At 38.0% G+C, this 18,797-nt stretch overlaps 3 protein-coding genes across 3 annotated transcripts; all 3 read left to right on the forward strand.

Moving 5' to 3' along the window:
* The first annotated feature begins 215 nt into the window (after positions 1-215).
* Positions 216-3,814, forward strand: LOC113773040 (protein SMAX1-LIKE 3). The gene is made up of 3 exons (XM_027317561.1): positions 216-1,761; positions 2,146-2,359; positions 2,491-3,814. Exons 1-3 carry the CDS (start codon positions 563-565, stop codon positions 3,538-3,540), a joined length of 2,463 nt encoding a protein of 820 aa, XP_027173362.1. The 5' UTR covers positions 216-562; the 3' UTR covers positions 3,541-3,814.
* A 4,959-nt stretch (positions 3,815-8,773) lies between these two features.
* On the forward strand, positions 8,774-13,872 carry LOC113772815 (U3 small nucleolar ribonucleoprotein protein IMP4). The gene is made up of 9 exons (XM_027317296.1): positions 8,774-8,941; positions 9,050-9,133; positions 10,027-10,136; positions 10,219-10,269; positions 11,143-11,286; positions 11,374-11,463; positions 12,058-12,164; positions 13,001-13,085; positions 13,348-13,872. Exons 1-9 carry the CDS (start codon positions 8,830-8,832, stop codon positions 13,444-13,446), a joined length of 882 nt encoding a protein of 293 aa, XP_027173097.1. The 5' UTR covers positions 8,774-8,829; the 3' UTR covers positions 13,447-13,872.
* A 1,570-nt stretch (positions 13,873-15,442) lies between these two features.
* Positions 15,443-16,590, forward strand: LOC113776141. The gene has a single exon (XM_027321237.1). It carries the CDS (start codon positions 15,544-15,546, stop codon positions 16,240-16,242), a length of 699 nt encoding a protein of 232 aa, XP_027177038.1. The 5' UTR covers positions 15,443-15,543; the 3' UTR covers positions 16,243-16,590.
* Positions 16,591-18,797: the final 2,207 nt, after the last annotated feature.

Below are 18,797 nucleotides of genomic sequence, written 5' to 3' on the forward strand. Positions count from 1 at the left end.
CCTCATCCTTGTCAGCACATGCATTCCACTTTCTGCCACTGAAATCGACTTTGGACCCCAAATTTAACCTCACCTCCAAGAAAAGAACAGCCCACCTGATCCCTCCCCCCCTCCCACTCTCTATATTTCAATCACATCTCTTTCCACACGTTCCAAGCATAATCTACCCTAGATTTACAGGTTCAATAATACTCTTCTGTACCACACAGTACGTACATATTGATTTATAGGAAGGGATTTAACAAAGATTAATTCATAGACATCCCAGACCATATAAATCTCATACTAGCGTGTATATCTTGCTTCTTGTCTATCTCATCCGAAAAGAGCACCCTAGTGAGGTTTGTGTTTCCTGATTGTTCCAATCCTATCAATAAAACTTCCCGATCCTTTTTTCCATTTGATCGTTCACTCATTCAGAAATTAAACCAAGAGGTCCCTTTTTTTTTTCTGTCAAAGTCTTCATGAAACGATCATCCATACTAGAAATTTGAAACTTTTTACAAGATCCTTTTGGTGATACTCTTTTTGCTATAGAACTCACGAAATCTGTTCAAGAAGTATGAGAGCAGGAGGGTGCACAGTGCAGCAAACTCTGACAGTTGAGGCAGCAACGGTCGTAAAACAGGCGCTAGCACTAGCCAGAAGACGCGGTCATGCCCAGGTAACACCGCTTCATGTTGCAAACACCATGCTTTCAGCTTCCAATGGCCTACTCCGAACGGCTTGTCTCCAATCTCATGCTCACCCCCTCCAATGCAAAGCCCTAGAGCTTTGCTTCAACGTTGCACTCAATCGTCTCCCTGCTTCTTCATCTGGCCCCATGTTAGGTGCTCACTCTCAACACCCAACAATCTCCAATGCGCTCGTTGCTGCCTTCAAGCGAGCTCAAGCCCATCAAAGGCGTGGCTCTATAGAGAATCAGCAGCAACCCCTTCTAGCTGTGAAAATTGAGCTAGAGCAGCTTGTAATATCCATATTGGATGACCCTAGTGTCAGTAGAGTCATGAGAGAAGCAGGTTTTTCAAGTACTCAAGTGAAAAGCAATGTAGAACAAGCTGTTTCCCTGGAACTATGTTCTTCTCAATCTCAAGCCCCGCCATCGAGGAACAAGTCCAAAGGAAATGACCTTCTTGTCTTGTCCCAGCCGACTCCAAATGCAGACAGTGCACTGAAAGTAAGCAAACTTAGTGCATCTGGTACTCCTGTTAAGGATGAAGACGTGGCCTGTGTGTTTGAGAATTTAGTAAACAAAAGAAGAAAGAATTTTGTAATAGTAGGTGAATGTCTTGCCAGCTTAGAAGGGGTGGTTGGAGGAATGATGGATAAGATTGATAAAGGTGATGTTGTAGATGGGTTGAGGGAGGTGAAATTTGTAAGTGTTCCGCTGAACAGTTTTGTTAGTCTCCACAGGGAAGAGGTTGAACAGAAAATAGGGGAGTTGACCTGCTTGGTGAGAAGTCTTGTGGGGAAAGGAGTTGTATTATACTTGGGGGATCTAAAGTGGGTTGCTGATTACAGGGCTAATTCTGGTGAGCAAGGAAGAAATAATTACTATTGCCCCGTGGAGCACATGATCATGGAACTGGGGAGATTGCTTTGTGGGGTTATAGAAAATGGAAGGTGTTGGCTCGTGGGAATCGCTACCTTTCAAACATACATGAGATGCAGCAGTGGCTACCATTCGCTTGAAACTCTTTGGGGACTGTATCCGATTACACTGCCTGCGGGCAGTCTTGGTTTGAGTCTCAATACCGAGAGGTAAGACAAGGATTGTCCCTATTACTTACTAAACTAAATTACTTGATTATGAATCCTTTTAATTGCTTGTTTTAATAAGAAATGGTAGCTGCAGTATTTTCATACTGAGTTGAAAGTTATATTTACGTCTTTCTAGGTCTTTGATCTTGATGGTAATAGTTAACTTTTATGATCTTCCTGATTTAGTACTTCTAGTTCCTCTCGTGCACTTTTTCTTTAGTTTTAAATGCTTTTAGGACTTTCTCTTAGTTTCGAGTTTCTTTGGTTTCATTTTGAATGCTAAAAAGCGAGAGTGCGATTAAGAACCTTAATTAAACTAGCTTAGGATACTTTCTAAAGTTCTAATCTTGCTCTTGCATGGATCATCTTTTTCGCGTATCTCAGCGGCACTGGCTCAGAAAGCGAGTCAAGAAGCAAAAAAGCACAAAACGACTCATTTCAGTTCCTACTTGGGAACATGGAGGAGGGGCAGCTAACATGCTTTGCTGATGCCGAAGTTCAAAGTGTCAAAAGCAGCATCTCTAACAGTGAGGCTTCAATGTCAAGTCTACCTGCATGGCTCAAGGATGAAAGCAAAAGACTCAAAAACAATGATCAGGTTTTAATATAAGTAATTATTTTCCCCACAATCTAAAACAACTGGTTCGACAGTATTGCCTGTACCCTTATTATAGGTACCTAGAAAACTAACTTATCCTTTCTTTCCATGGTGCATGTCTTTTAATTCAGAACTGTGCTGCGCTAGTTAAATGGAACCCGATTTGGAGTCCAGTCCACAAACAGACCAAGCCACTCGAGAGAACATTAAGCTTCTCTCCATCATCCTCGCCTTCCTCTTCTACTTCCTTCTTCTCATATGATCAACAGCATATCGATTTACATGACAGCCCTTCGATGCTCTTTGAGCTTAGGCAATCCTTTAGGGTCGACCCTAAGCAAGCTATTTCACCTATTACTTCTTCTACTCCAAATTCTGCTTCTTCAAGCGACCTCATGGAGATGGAGTACATTCCAAGGTTTAAGGAGTTCAATGCTGAGAACCTGAATATCTTATGCAATGCGTTGGAGCAAAAGGTCCCATGGCAGAAACATGTTGTTCCCGATATTGCTGTGACTATCCTGCAATGCAGGTCTGGAATGTTGAGAAGAAAAGAAAAGATCACAAGTACTACTGGTCATGAGGTCAAAGAAGAGGCATGGCTATTCTTCCTAGGTCTTGACGTGCAAGCTAAAGAAAAGATTGCAAGGGAATTAGCTAAAGTTGTTTTTGGTTCTCACTCAAGCTTTTCATCTATTGCTTTAAGCAGTTTTTCATCGACAAGAGCTGATTCAACTGAAGATTTGAGAAATAAAAGGTCGAGAGATGAACAAAGCTGTAGTTACATTGGAAGACTTGCACAAGCAATTTCATTGAATCCTCATCGTGTTTTCTTAGTGGAAGATGTGGAGCAAGCTGACTTTAGCTCTCAGGTGGGCATAAAAAGGGCTGTTGAAAGAGGAAGCATCACAAACTCAAGTGGCGAACAAGTAAGTCTCAGCGATGCCATTATAATTTTGTCCTGTGAGAGTTTTAGCTCTAGATCAAGAGCCTGCTCTCCTTCTAAGCAGAAAATAGAAGAAAAAGGTGGCACCATGGACGAAACCCGAAGCCCTTGTGTCTCATTGGACTTGAATATTTCCTTTGATGATGACAGCGTTGAAGAAGATCAGTCCATTGATGATATAGGGATTCTTGAAAACGTGGATAGATGCATCGTCTTCAAAATCCAGGAACTGTAGGTGGAGTTAGTTTAAATAACTGTAATCTAATCTAATCCTCTGATTTTTCGTGTAATCAAGAGCTTTTCTTTTCTTTTGTCGGATAATAAATAGGTCAATAGGTCTCTGTAGACCCTTTCTGCGTTCACTTTAGCTCTGTAAATAGGAGAACCAGTAGACGACATCTTAGTCCCTAATTCCTCTTTTATCTGTTTCACTTTTAGATTTTTATTTGTCATCTCTTCTGACTTTCGCTTCATAAATTTTGACAAAAATTAATCTTCTTTCCCGTCAAGCCTAGACTGTGCGAATATTGGACTATTCTTTTTTGATAGTATAAAAACAAAAATTGGTAGTACATCCGCGGTTGCTAGTCACAACCTGGCTGTAAAAATTTGTTTTAGGAGTTCTCTTCTCACTTTTTATGATCAATTTTTAGTCTCTAGTTACTGTCATATTACACAAAACTGGATTCTGGTATGAATGAATGAGGAAGGATTTTTTTTTTTTTCTAGGCGTTATGCATGAGGAATTTGTCAATTTATCTGCATGAATTAAATATCAGTTTTGCTGTTTAAATCGCATTGTTGCAAGTTAACCATTCTGTAACCATATACAATTTGGATGATAAAATCTTTTTGAATGAAGGTTATTAACTATAATGACCTTTTAATTAGACGGCATGAATGATAAAATTTCTTGAGGACTTTTACAAATATTGGAGAAAGAGTAAATTAAATTGTTCTAACCACATAGCATATATAGTTCAAAGAATGGTTAGTTCATAATCAAACCCTTCCGGCCTGTCTTCCACTAAAAGCAAAAAGGCGAATTTGAAAAAAAATTTCCCCTTCTTTAAAATGAATCACAAAAGGTGGATTACTTGTTCTGTTCCTTTGCCTCCATTTCCGGCGTAGGAAATCGAAGATAGATAAAATAAAAGGTCGTCATTAACTAGAGTAGCCAGACAGTACATGAGATGAGCACAACTGCATTACAGTTTTAGCTGTGCATATATGACAGAAACAATCGTAATCAACAGTGCTGTATTACATAAATTGACAACACATTATCGTTCATCAAACCACAACTTAGACATTTGTAATACCTAAACTAGAGGCCCTTTTTTCACAGGTTAAGCTTTTGAACGGCCATTTTCCCTTTACTTCATTTTTAAGTAAACTTTATCTCATATGATCAACACACACTGATCATAAACACTATGGAAATGGCAATTTTTTGGGAAAGATTTGGAGGCATAAACGCGCTATGGCAACCAAAAACGCGGATCATTTTATCAAACTGAGTCAAATACTCCCATAAGATTTCTTTTACTAAGACAACGACAAAGTAATTAATCAGAGGTATGCTTGTTACTTACAAGACGTCCATTATCATGTAGGATGATCAATTTTCAGAGAGTCCTTGTTCAGATATTGAAAACTTGTTACCAAAAAAAAAATAAAATTGTATAAAAGAATATGGCAGATCCAATCAAGCGGAGCCTATATATCTCTTATTTGACAGTATGGAATATACCACCCCGCCTTGTTTTTTTGTTTTTGTGTTTGTTTTTTTCCCTTTCTTTCCTCCATGAAAGGGCGGATCAATCTTTAATTATGACAAACTAAGTTGAAGGTCATGCGATTTACATTACACACGAACATTGGAAATGGAATGATTATGGTGCTCGAGTGGATTAATTTGTAGGAGCCAATGGAGATCGCAAAGAATAATTGTTGCATTATGAAAACAAAAATAATTGTGTTGAGAGTAAAAGGAATGTCGGGGACGCATAAAGGAGTAATATAATTAAGGGATGATCCATAACGTAAGAGTTGTGCAAAGGAGAGGCAACTTTTCTGCTTTAGAAGAAGGAAAAAGTAAATCTTCCCTAAGAAATATCAAAAGAGCACTACTTTTAATGCTTTGTGATGCGTTTTTGTAAAAGAATAACTTTTTCTCCTTTGATTTTCGAAACCCAACATTCTTATCTCTAGAAAGCATGATAAAGTTGTAGAATAAGGGTTCCAAACACTTAACTTGGTAATCAAAGAAAATTAAGTACGACTAAAATAATAATTACTATTAATTGTATCACAAACCGTAGATGATAATTCAGAATCTCTCTTTAAACATTAAAGATGTTTTTACTTTAGAATCGCCAAAAGATCATAATTATCTTCGTCACTTTAAATTAAACCTCCAACCATAAGTAGGGAATTTGTCGTTTGTGTCTTTTGAAAAAGATCAGGAGTTTCGGGAAGTACTAGTGCAAATTTGAAAAGGAGAAAGAATGGAGTCTCATATGAAACTCTTCCCTTCTCTCCTCTTACTTTTCTTTTCCAGACACTTATCCAAATTCTTTTTAAACAGTCCTCTTTAATTTGCCCGTTCATATTATGGATCACATTTATTATACTAACAAATGTCCTTGACAAACTCTTTGCTTTATAGTAGCTAGTAGTGCTGTGCTTAATTTGGAATAAATGATTTTTATGGACTAATAATTAATTAGGGGCTAGCTAATTAATTAACGGGGAAGTTTTGGTTTTGCTGAAGTTATCAAAACTATGCATGCGTGGTAGGAGCCGGGGAAAATTTCTCTACTCTAAGGATCTTGTCTTACTTCTCCAACAAAATGTTTATTTCCCTTTACTACAACTTATTCAAAAGATATATATGAGGTTGTGCAGTAAGAATACATGGAATACATATATATATATAGCATAGAATTTCTCATTCTTTAAATACCTTTTCTGTCCTGTCTAACTACAGAATATGGCTATGCAAGAAAGCAAGGAAGAAGCCTCCATTCTAGACTGCCTTTACTTTATTTTCTGTATCTTTTCCATGTTTCCTTTTCACCACAATTTAAATCTGCTTGCCTCTCCTTCCACTGACTCTGGCCTGCTGCCACCTGGTTGAAACTTGAAAGCGAAAATCACTAGTGAAATTACTTAGTTGAGAAGTTTATTGACTGAGTTAGCATGCAGTATCAATATAGATCACGACTTCGACTACCGGGACAAGTGATCAATAGTGAAGGAAGACAATTATATTAGTCTTTGGTTTGATGGTAATATTCCTATGAATTTTTGTAGAGTACGTGTAAAAGTTCCTGTTCTTCGCATTACCCAGTCAATAGGATGAGAAACTAAAAACAGAAAGGAATAACACCAAACAGGGATGTGCTTGCAGGACAAAGCCCTCGATTAATCTGATGATATATAGAGAGAAAATCATCAAATTATACTGAAAAGCTAGCATATGGTCGCCATAATACTAATAATCATGGTCACCAGACAACTTACAGTTCTGCTTTCTTAACTGGAAGTTTATGATTTAATAAGATTTGCCGCTGAAAATGTTGTTTTTTTGTTTGAAGGATGTCACTGAAAATGTTCGTGCGTACATAGGAACGGTATAATTTTCTATTCTCATTAGCCTAACATTAATTGATTCTGATCTAAAAATGATCAAATCCAGCAAGAAACCGACGATAGCTTATTTTATTGACATGTGAAGACCTCGATGGAATCTGATTTCCCCCTCAAAAGCAGGAAGGAAAATAACTCCACCATGCATGCTGGGAGGGAAATTTTAATATAATGCTGAAAGTGGACAGCCCTTTTAACACAAAAAGTCATTCACTTTTTACGCTCTCCTCGTGCGTGGCTGATCATACAATTCATTTTACCTTTCTCTTTCTGAGAGTACTTTGATCCATCCACCTTTTTTGTACCTTTGGAACTTCACCTTTTCCATTATTGATCTTATATATACTCTCATCTCATCTCATCCTGGAAACACCTTTCTTTCTCTCTATTACAGTATATCGCAAAAATGCGTTCTGTATATGAAAGATGGAACATGACTTAATCTCCATCCCCACCCAATTAATTCTCAAACCGCGTACCATCATCTGATCGCTTTTTTTTTCCCCCCCTTTTCCTTTTCTTTTTATTTTATTTCATCAAACGAAGGAAATTTCCATCAGTCTTCCTACTAGAGTAGTGGCTGGTGATACCTGACCAGTGACGGACCTTTTCGGAGGTAATCTCAGATATTAGTGGACATCAGTATTATTGCTATATATATATATATCTAAGGATTATACGAAATGATTAATTTCCAGCCTGCGCCAGAATATCATGATCAAGGATTCGAGGGTTGATTAAATCAGCTGGCTCAGATATTGGTCGGAAAGTACAGAATCATCTCTCGACTATGCTTCATGCATACGTTGAAGGGGTATTAATTCCTCCCGATGACCAGCATATTATCAACAACAACTAGCTAGAATATTATACGACTAATTATTTATTCTACTATAAGGGTAAAGCAGGCATAGGTAATAATATACGATCCAATACAAATTAATTAAGTACGAGCATGAGCCTCCACCATGGATGCGGAATTGTAGGCTTGATTAGGGAGTTCTTATAAGCGAAGATTCCTCTTGAAATGGTGGCATATGCACCAAAATGACGGGGGATTTCAAATTATACACCATCTCCTAGTGCTGCTTGGTTATCCTTTCACCTCCGAATGAATTTGGTGTTTGTTGCAGATAACGTTGGACTTTTTGGTCATCTGTTAGGCCGAGGGACGGAGCTATATATGCGTCCCACTCAAAATTTTTAAAAATTCCTTTGTTACCCATTAAATATTATTTAGTCATGCTTTAAAGTAGTTATAATTTAGTTGCTTGCACCCCCTGAATCACAAAATTGAACCTTGCGCCCACCTCAGACACATCATTAAGAGTTAAATCAGTTGAAGCACACTGATTTATAAGAAAGAAGTTAAAGAGGAAATAATAAAATAAAATAATACCTTATATGTACGGTTCAGGGCACCCGTTGATATATATTTCAGGTGCTATATTTTTTAAATAATAAAATTAATTAAAAAAGTAAATAAATACACAGAAGGGTATGCAAGATTAAATAGAAAAAATATATAAATGCAAGAAAAAATAATAATTGTGAATTAAAATTCACGTGCAAAGCCAACAGATGAGCAGAAAGCGAAATGATTAAGGTCAAAGATTAAGAAGTGCTTGGGCTCTACATTTACGCTGGACTCCAACCTTTAGAATCTCTCACTGGCACCAAGTACACAAACTAGCTTCCGACTGTCACTCGATTTGGGCTAGACAAGCTCTGCCCACTAGCCCAAATTAAACTACGATGTCGTTTTACTGCTCGCGAGTCACGAGCGCCAAAAACCCTCAAAACCGTCGGCCCCGCACAACCTGTGCATTGTTAGGGTTTTGATTCGGGAGAATTTTGTCAGAAATTGAAAATGTTGAGAAGAAACGTGAGATTGAGGAGAGAGTATCTGTACAGGAAGAATTTGGAGGGTAAAGAGCGTTTGCTTTACGAGAAGAAGCGTAAAATTAAACAAGCTCTAGAAGGTAATTTTGGTTCTCATGTCTCATTAGTTATGATTACATATGCTTGTTTAAACGAGTTTTTTTTTTTTTTTTTAATCTTGGTTCATGAATTCATCGTGATTGTGGCAGAGGGAAAACCAATTCCTACCGAGCTCAGAAACGAAGAGGCAGCTCTTCGCCAAGAAATCGACCTCGAAGATGAATACACGGCTGGTATTCTGCATGCCTCTCTCTGTCTGTCTGATTGATGCTTAGAAATCAATGGTGATATGGTTTTTAGCGTTTTTTTTAGCTGTTACGCTTTTCTTAGCATATTCATTTGTCAAATCTTTGTCGTAATAAAATATGTTGGAGACCATAAGTTTACTGTTTTCCGTCTTTAGCTTGGAGCCATTTCTTTTCCCTCTAGGAGACTATTTATAGAGAAATGAAACAAGTGAAGAAGACAGTACTGAACGCTAATTCAGTCATTCTGAGTGAACTAATTTTGAGAGTGTTTTGATAGATGGTTTTTATGACATTTGATGGATGTATTGAGGTTAATTAAAGAGTTTCTTGGGGTGGTAACTCTTGTGAATGAGTCTCTGTCAAGGGGTGCTCTTTGTCTGTTGAAACATACCTAAGAGCACAGAGAGGGAATTCTGAGCTCTGTGTGTGTGTGTGTGTGTGATTTTTTTTCCCCAGCACGCAGTACAGAAACTAGTGTACCAGCTAGTACTGCAGCAGTTTTATGTCTCACAAAAAATGAGGGTTTGCTTAGGTGATGACTGATATTTACTGATACTGATGCTTGTGCGATCCAAATTGTGTGTCTAGTGTTCTGTTGCGCATATCGAGTCTTGAACTGAAGGCAGATTGGATATGATAGTCACATAAGGCAGCTAGTTGATGGCAATGTAGTGTATCCTTGCCTCTAAGCTAGTGAACCATTGGTGGAAGAAATGACAGAGATGTTGGGGGATGTTAGGTGAAGTCACCATATAAATATGGTACATTGTGTAATGCTTTTTATGTTGCATTCTTTGTGTCCTTTATCTAAAGGTATGATTTGGCAATTATGCAAAAAATTGACTGGTCGTTGGTGCCTTCTTGATGCTTGTTCATAGTACCCCGATCAACTATTGATGACGAATATGCTAATGCCACGGAACGAGATCCAAAGATTTTACTAACAACATCACGTGATCCAAGTGCTCCTCTTACACAATTTGTAAAGGTTGGTCTTATCCTCTATTTTGTCGTACATCTGTAAACTGCTTTCCGGAATTTTGTACCTGAAACAACTGTTTTCCATCCAGGAACTAAAATTTGTCTTTCCTAATACACAAAGAATGAATCGCGGTGGCCAGGTTCGTTTGTAGTTAACTTTTTTTTTAATAACTTTCCCTTTTTTTCTTTTGTTTTGCTCACCCCATTAAACTTTTCTCTGTTGCTTCCGTGGGGGTAATCTGGTTAAGGATCTCTGATGATGGATTTTGGGTGTTGTTGAATGTAGAAGAACATGAGGATAATGAGATATATTTCTGTTGCATGACATTTTCTGCATTATGTCCCTAAGAGATAGTTTAAGAAGCATACTTTTGTTAGTTCTGTAATAGCAAGAATCATTGTTTAGCAGGAAAAAGTGAAGACGATGAGTAGTGAGGGTAATAATGTTTGGGATATTATTGTAGTTATATGATGGCTGCTGTGGCAGAAACTGATAATATGGAGGTTCTTCATGGGTGCAAAATATTTTAATTATCTAAGGATTCGAGTCGTAGAAAGGTACTGAGTCTATTTGATGGCTGCTGTGGCAGAAACTGATAATATGGAGGTTCTTCATGGGAGCTAAATATTTTAATTATCTAAGGATTTGAGCCATAGAAAGGTGCTGAGTCTTAGTGAAGTGGTCGTTACACTATGGGATGCAGTAAGTTATGGTGGATTTCAAGTAGCTGATGTAACCTTCCAGTAGGAATTACATGATGGAGATGGTTAGCATTTATCAAGAAGATATTAAGAAGAGTGTTTTGCTGGCTTAGTACTGCTTAAGTTAATTATGATGGGATGGTTAAGTATTGATATTACATGAATGTTCAACTGCCACGAACATCAAATATTTGGGGGCAAGTAATTCTGAAAGCCAATTGAACAAATGTGCCTTTTTTGAGTTTTCATTTGTTTTATAGTTAACCTGTCTGTTATTTGGATTATTCATCAACATACTTTTATCTTTCTAGGTGATATCTGAAATAATTGAAACCTGCCGAGCTCATGATTTCACAGATGTCATATTGGTTCATGAGCATCGTGGCGTTCCTGATGGTCTTGTTATAAGCCATCTACCTTTTGGTCCAACTGCTTACTTTGGGTTGCTCAATGTGGTAAGTGTTTGGATCTTCCTTGTGTATAATCAGATCCTTCTTTGGGGTGCTAGTTCAGAAATTGAGAATCATTACATGCTTGTGTAGGTCACAAGACATGATATCAAGGACAAAAAAGCTATTGGAACCATGCCTGAGGCCTATCCACATTTGATTCTCGACAACTTCTCAACTAAGGTGATGTGTTGAATCTGTATAGCATTTTATGTTGCCCAAGAGATCCAACTGTGCTTGTAAAAGGTATAAGAATTGAGTGGGGTGTTCTTATAATACATTTTGTCAGAGCATCGAGTTTCCGTGATGTAATAGGTTTTTGGATCATATGAATGATTTGTTTTTTCTTTTCTGTCTTCTTTTCTTGAGAAAAATGCTGAGTCTTTGATGTGCTTTCTACTTTCTGTTCATGTTGATGAAATTCTTATGGAAGTTTTCATTGACAATGTAGATTATATTGCTGGTTAGAAATGGCATGATGACCTTTTCCTTAAATTGTAGAACCTTTGATGAAAGCTATTCTAAGATACAGAATTCCATTTAAATATTGATTTCTATGTGTCTTTTTGGGGTTTTAAATGGTTTGTATGATCCTTGGAACATTTAAGAGAGGATTTTCCTGTGCTTGTGCAAAACTGGATATGTTTATAAGAATGCGATGGTTTAAGTATTACCTCTCCTTCCCTATAAAGCTGAATTTGTGCACTTGTCCTCTGTGTCCTCATGCAATTTGTGCATTCTTCTAAAAAGTTGGTTTGATCTTTTTGTTGTTTGTAGCTCGGTGAAAGAACAGCAAATATTTTAAAGCATCTACTTCCAGTACCCAAGCCTGATACGAAACGAATTATCACTTTTGCTAATCAATCAGACTACATCTCATTCAGGTGTGTTTCTCATGCACCTTTCCTGATGGACGTGGTGATTCTGTTTTGTTAATTGCTAAAGGAGTTTTTAGGTGAAAAGGTTGTTTATATTTAGCTTCTAAGTGACAGTTTTGATAGTTGTTGGTGGCATTTTTAAGCTTTGATGAGTCTTTTCATACTGCACGTTAAGTATACATCAATCTTGTAATATTCATACTATTGCTTCCCATCTTTGTTGGATCTCATTAATTGATGGGAAAAAATATTGATGATTCAGCATTGCTCTTTCTTTTAAGGTGTTAGACAGGAGATATAGTTTTGATAAATGTGCCGCATTGCAAAATTGATAGATTGTGAGTACTTTTTTGCACCTGCGTAGGGTATATTTTTTCTATATTGAACCTTGAGTTACAAAGCTCTCTGGGATATGGTTTAAGACACAGTACAAGGCTTGCCTAATGCATTTTTCCTTGCAATATGGCATTTTATTCTGGTTTTGGGTTTAGTTTTCGTTCTTCAGTGCAAGCAAAAGCAGAGAGAGCCAGGAAGAGAGCAGAAAAGAAGTACAATGTGTATGCACCCCTTTGGAGAACATCGGATAATTTTGAGGGGGAGAGTTAGGTCTTTGCCTTATTATCAGATGTAGGAAATGTGATACATTGAATATTCATCTGTCAGGATTGGACAGGTAGATATATGAGATTGGAGAGTTTTGGAGTTAGGACTTAAAATATGACATATTCTTTCAAATTTTTATTTTTTAATTGGTGGTATAAATTTGGTTTTTCACTGGGTTAAATAATGCTTTAGTGTGGCTCTTTCTTTTTCTTTCTACGGATTTTGTACTCAATATGCAGGCATCATTTATATGAGAAACGTGGAGGTCCCAAGTCCATTGAACTGAAAGAGATTGGCCCCCGCTTTGAATTGAGACTTTACCAGGTAAAACTCCAGTTTAATAGGAACAGTAAATATGCTTATTACGGTGGCTATTTGGAGACTTGAAGTTTAGTAGAAGTCGTGAATCCAACAATTTATAGCTTTTTGTTTTTAGAAGGGAAGTTTGTGTGGTGGTTTTGAGTTTTTGTGATAGCTCATTGCGAGTTAATTGGACACAACTTTTGTACAGCCATCTCTCTCTCTGTCTCTCTCTTTCTCTCTCTCATGTGTTCATCATTAGTATTTGGGGTTCTTTCTCTTGCAGATCAAGTTAGGAACAATGGATCAAGATGAAGCTCAAACTGAATGGGTTTTGAGACCTTATATGAACACGTCCAAGAAGAGGAAGATGATCGGAGACTGACAGTAGTATTTAGAAAGATATTCTTGCAATGACTGTTTTCTGCAACAGTAGCATCGCTTTGGTTCCATACTTTTCCTGGTTGACCGTAACAGAAGCTGTATTTTGCTGTGGAGCATCAGTTTGGCTGGTTAGTAGGATGATTATAAAAGGTATATTTTGTCATTAATTGTTGGTTTTCCGACGCTTAGACCCAGTCACAGCACGGATTCTGTACCAATCTGACTGGAACAAGACCGAGGAGCTGTTATACCTACATTTTGGTAGTATTTGATCAATACTACAACCTGCAAAACAGTTGAGATGAAGAGTAGTAGGTGATCTGTATGCCTTTTTCTGCTTCTGTTTTTAAAATTACGAGTGATAGAACATGAATTTATTTATGAAACGGGAGGCTTGTCCCAAAGCAACAACTAATTGCGTTTTGTCCTCTAATTGTTATGTACCTTACTAGGGGGGAAATGCCTGCGCATCATGTGTAGGTGTTTGGTGCTTGGGATCAAAGAGGATTTTTCATTGGTCATATAATAATATATTCTGGAAAGAAATAATCATTAAATATGACAAAATTATTAATAGTATATTCTAATTATAGCATATGCTTTTACGTTTTACTTTATCAATGCTTTTATAATTTTACAATTATTAAACTATTTCTATAGATGTCAGTTGAAAATCGTTCAAGAGACGAAGTTGTTTCAAACAAAGGAATACCCTCTAATGGTTAGTTATAGCAACATGTTAACGTGTTAATTGCACAACGTGTTAATATGTCTTTGTGTTAATTGCACAATAAAGGTCATACTTCAATTAAATGTGTCTATAACATTATTTTAATAATTACACCAACACATAAACTTATATGAGTTGGACTTGATGTAAAAACAATTGCAAAATAATTTCATATTCCAGAAATATCCAGATGTTTCTATAAATAAAAAATTTAAATGTATCAAAAGGAGGGAATTGTGATAAATATATTTAAATACATGCTGCCCTCAATTGTATCAAAAGTTTTTAAAAAACTATACAACATTCCACGTTCTCAAAAAACTCCTATTCATGCAGTTGAAATTCAAACTTCTCTTTGACCAGAACTCATTCTTATATAGTATAAGAATTTTTGCGTCACTATACCCATTCCACCGTTAAGGATAAGGTTTTTTAATTTTTTTTCCCCCTCCCCCTCCTCCGGGGACAACTCAAACCACGTTTGGTTTTTAATTCGGCAATTTTATGTCTCTGATCCGTAAGTTGGTCGCCTAGATGCTAATATTCGTTAATAAAGCTGGGGATTTCATTTTTGGGACTGCTATCATGTAATTGGCTAAGAGAAAACGATAATAATTGCGCTGAGAAAGAAAAAAAAAAACTACTAATGCATCCAGAATTGAAGAATATTTGATGACATGGTACAAAAATTTGCAGTTTATTTCTGGTCTCCTTGCTGGATGAGGTATTGCATGAGTTTGGCATACAAGTAGCAGTGTATTTCAATTGGCAACTGCGCGCAAATGAACAAGAAGCTGATCCGCCGATAAAATCACAGAAGCTCAAGTAAAAGAAGGAAGCCACTGAATGGTCAATGGAGTACAAAATAAGAACTAAAAAGTGGGGGCGTAGTGATGCATTTAGCAGCGAATCCGAGAAAGGGAGGATCCTTTTTGGTTCTCCTACTCCCGTTTTTGTTTCGTCCGCCCTTGAAATTTGAAGTTCTCTCCCAGAGCCCGTGCACGCATCACCCGCACTCCTTCGTCCCTTCATTTCATTTTATGCACGTCCGCTCTAGCTTCTGTGGATCTTGCCCTTGCACAACTTCCGAGAATTTAATCCGTTACTCACTACCGGCAACCTGTTACTCCCAGTTTCCTCACTCCCACCAACTCCAGTGCCTAATGCTCCTCTTTTCTCTGGCTCACTTCCCTTCTAAAACCGGTAACTTCTTCCCCCTTCTTCACCACCACCAAAAATATCTCAAACAAAAAAAAAAAAAAAACAAGAAGAAGTCCCTGCTCTGCTTCACTGCATATGAGTCTATGACTCCTTCCACAGACAAAAACTGAACAACTTAAACAACGTTAGAACTCCGAATCGACAATCATGAGTGGTCTAAGCAAGCATGGCGCTGCCCTCACCATAATCTTCGTCCTCTCATTAGTGGCTCTCTTTGCCCAGCTCTTTTACTTTCTATGGCGCCGCCGCGTCTTCCAACCTCAAACTCCACCCCAGGCAGCTACTACCACAGCCCCCACCAACTCCCACACATTCTCCGACCCGTCCACTAACTTTGCCTCCTCATTGTCTTCCTCTTCCAAAGAGCTCCTCTGCTTCCTCTGTCTCAGCAGCTCGCGAGTCGAACCCACCTCGACTCCACCGAGTCTGAACTCAACCGCCCAGGGGGAGGATGACATGGAGGTGATCGACATTTTCAAACTCCGGAACCTGTACGGACCCTCGAGGGTTCTCTTTACCATTAAAGAAGAAGACAGCGAGAACGATGTGGAGCCTGAAAAGTCTGCAGTGTGCTCGTCAGCCACCACGAAGCCTAATACTACCGCTAAGCGGGTGAGCTTAGAGGAGTGTTTTAATGCGGCCGATGATGGGTCCATCGGCGAGGAGGCGGAGGCAGTAGTGGCACTGGCAATAGGAGGTGACCGTATCAACAATGCTGGTGATCAAAGTGGGGTGATGACGCCCATTTCAACGCCTTGTGAATCACCTTTGTATTTTACTCCGTCGGCATCACCGGTTGGCGGGGGAGCTGGTCAGATGCTAGATAAGTCATACGTGTCCCGATAGGCACGCTCTTAGTTGTGTATAAGCGGCGACGTCTATCTGTTTAAGCGGGTACGTACGAGTTTAAGCGGGGAAGGGAATTTTCCGGCTTCTTCTGCCCAGGACAAGTTTTGGGCTTTGGAGGCTGGAGCCAAGCCTGAGAATTGTTCTTAGTGGCCGGGCCCAAATTTTGTAACAACCACAAGTGTTATTGGCTTGTATAGTGGATTATAGCCCAGTGACCTACGTGCCCCGCTAGCAAGTTTTGGATGGCAAAGTCCACTTCAATTAGACCTCATGTTCGTTTGCCGTAACGTACAGTTGTCAAAAAAATTTGTATTTTCATATGTTTTCTTTACTACGAGCAGAGAACATCCCCAAGTTGTTGCAAACAGATCCTTGGTAATTTTAATTTGTTGCAAGGAAAATTTGCCCAGCGTCCATTTTCTTTTATAAGACAGTCAAATTGCAGGAAGTGTCGCTGCTGTTTCGTGCTCTTTGTAATAAGGTATTTGTGTAATTGATGATCACGAAATTCCTATGTAGGAAGTCAGAAGTCACGACTGATGATAGAATAGAAAAGTTGTTTTATATACAAAATTGCTACTTACTTTGTTTATGAAAAGTATTGCTGATGATTTTGCTTAGACTTTGTGGTGCCGTTTCTCAGTCAAATTTTGTTATAGTAGTAGTAAATTCTACTGTTTCACATTGTCCCCTGTAGCTGTACGAAGATGACTGAATAAAATAAGAGAGTTGTAGAGAAGTTCACTTGCTCGATGACTAGTGACCAGACGGTGAAAGGGTAGTTGATGCAACACACAGGTTCGATTGAGAAAAAGAAAGCGGAGCAGCCACCACGTTTTCACGACTTCAGTGTCCATTTTCATAAATCAATTCATCAAAGTCGTCGTCTGCTGTTGCGTAACTCCACGACTTTGAATGAAAAGCAAAATCATCAAATATATGATTATAGTAGTATCTTTCAAGTCCTGCACATGATAATTTTGAATAAATCGTCGCAGTACCTCTCTGAAGAGGTCAATAATGCAATTTAAGAGTGTGTTGGGTTGCATAATACTTTTCCCTCTTTCAGCTTACGCAATGAGAGAGGTAGCTTCCTCTCTGTTGTGTACCTTGAAACATTACGATTTATCAGCCTCTACAGATTAAAGACATTTTAGTAACTCGTAAAAGTACAGCAAAATAGGTTATTTGAACATATTTCAACAAGGTTGTTCTATCATGCGCAAATATGTCATAGAATATTACTAGCCAAAGGATACAAGAAGCACCCGAACCTGGCCAGCCACCCGCCCAGCAGTAATAATGACACATATAAGGATAAAAGAAATGGTTAATAACATTTTGCCTTTTAGGGATAAAATAAATGGTTAATGACACAAAATAGGTTATTTGAACATATTTCAACAAGGTTGTTCTATCATGCGCAAATATGTCATAGAATATTACTAGCCAAAGGATACAAGAAGCACCCGAACCTGGCCAGCCACCCGCCCAGCAGTAATAATGACACATATAAGGATAAAATAAATGGTTAATAACATTTTGCCTTTTAGGGATAGTCACATTTTACCACCTTCATTCTCACACGCGCGCATACACTATACCCCTCATAAAGGCTAGTTTTTTTTTTTTTTGTCGCAATGATTGGATTTCTATAACCTAATTTAGCTTAAATCTAAGGGGATGGGGGAGGGGGATTCAATGTAAGTACAGACTCTATCGAAAAGACCAATTAAGACCGCCACATATAGTGGCAAATTGGTGGGAAGCAAGGGTTGACCACCAAGACTTAAGTCTTTGGTGGTGACCACCAGACCAAAGGCCTAGTGGCTCCTCGTAAAGGCTAGTCGAATACAAACAAAGTGAGAACCACCAGCCTTTCCAAAGGCTGGTGGCCACCGCCAAAGCATTAAAGCTTGGTGGGGTAGGAGGCAAGGGTTCCGACCGTCCACTTGTTGTCCATCCAAAGCACCAATTGTCACATTAAAAAGTGGTTTTGCTTAAAAAAAAAATCAGGTGGATACATAGTGCATCCGTTTGGTTCGATGGTGGTTCAGTCTCCTTCGGATTACCCTTGAACCTCCTTGGGTCCGCCCCCTCCCTCTAGTGTAAAATAGATTAAGTTGTACAATAGTTATTGTTTCTGGGAAAAAAAAAAGAATACAAACAAAGTGATGCAATAATATTATTATAGAGTCCTCACACATTACCATCCACAACCTTATGCACACACATATACACTTTATCCCCATAAAGACTAGTCAAAGTTAGAAATAAAAAAAAGAAGATGCAATAATATTATTGCCCTTTTATGTATGAGATTACCTATAAATTACTATTTGTTTCCTTTCATTGCTAAAAGATATATATTTTCTCTAACGTATCAACTATACAAAAATATTAAATTGAAAAAAGCTAAAAAAATATTTACATTTAGGTTATATCCTTAAAATTCTTCTTGTTGGATTAATGTTCACCTTTATATGTGATTTGTTCAAATTACTAGACTTTATATTAAACAAAAGGGATAAATAGCAAAATGCTAAAAGCAA

The sequence above is a fragment of the Coffea eugenioides genome, chromosome 6, assembly GCF_003713205.1.
Source record: "Coffea eugenioides isolate CCC68of chromosome 6, Ceug_1.0, whole genome shotgun sequence".
Classification (NCBI taxonomy): Eukaryota; Viridiplantae; Streptophyta; class Magnoliopsida; order Gentianales; family Rubiaceae; genus Coffea; species Coffea eugenioides.

Excerpts from the sequence above, each read along its gene's own strand:
- LOC113772815 (XM_027317296.1), top strand. The coding sequence starts at position 8,830 with ATGTTGAGAAGAAACGTGAGATTGAGGAGAGAGTATCTGTACAGGAAG. Across the intron at positions 11,287-11,373 it reads ACTTTGGGTTGCTCAATGTG|GTCACAAGACATGATATCAA; the intron begins GTAAGTGTTTGG and ends ATGCTTGTGTAG. Across the intron at positions 13,086-13,347 it reads TTGAATTGAGACTTTACCAG|ATCAAGTTAGGAACAATGGA; the intron begins GTAAAACTCCAG and ends TTTCTCTTGCAG.
- LOC113776141 (XM_027321237.1), top strand. The coding sequence starts at position 15,544 with ATGAGTGGTCTAAGCAAGCATGGCGCTGCCCTCACCATAATCTTCGTC.
- LOC113773040 (XM_027317561.1), top strand. The coding sequence starts at position 563 with ATGAGAGCAGGAGGGTGCACAGTGCAGCAAACTCTGACAGTTGAGGCA. Across the intron at positions 1,762-2,145 it reads TTGAGTCTCAATACCGAGAG|CGGCACTGGCTCAGAAAGCG; the intron begins GTAAGACAAGGA and ends CGCGTATCTCAG. Across the intron at positions 2,360-2,490 it reads GACTCAAAAACAATGATCAG|AACTGTGCTGCGCTAGTTAA; the intron begins GTTTTAATATAA and ends CTTTTAATTCAG.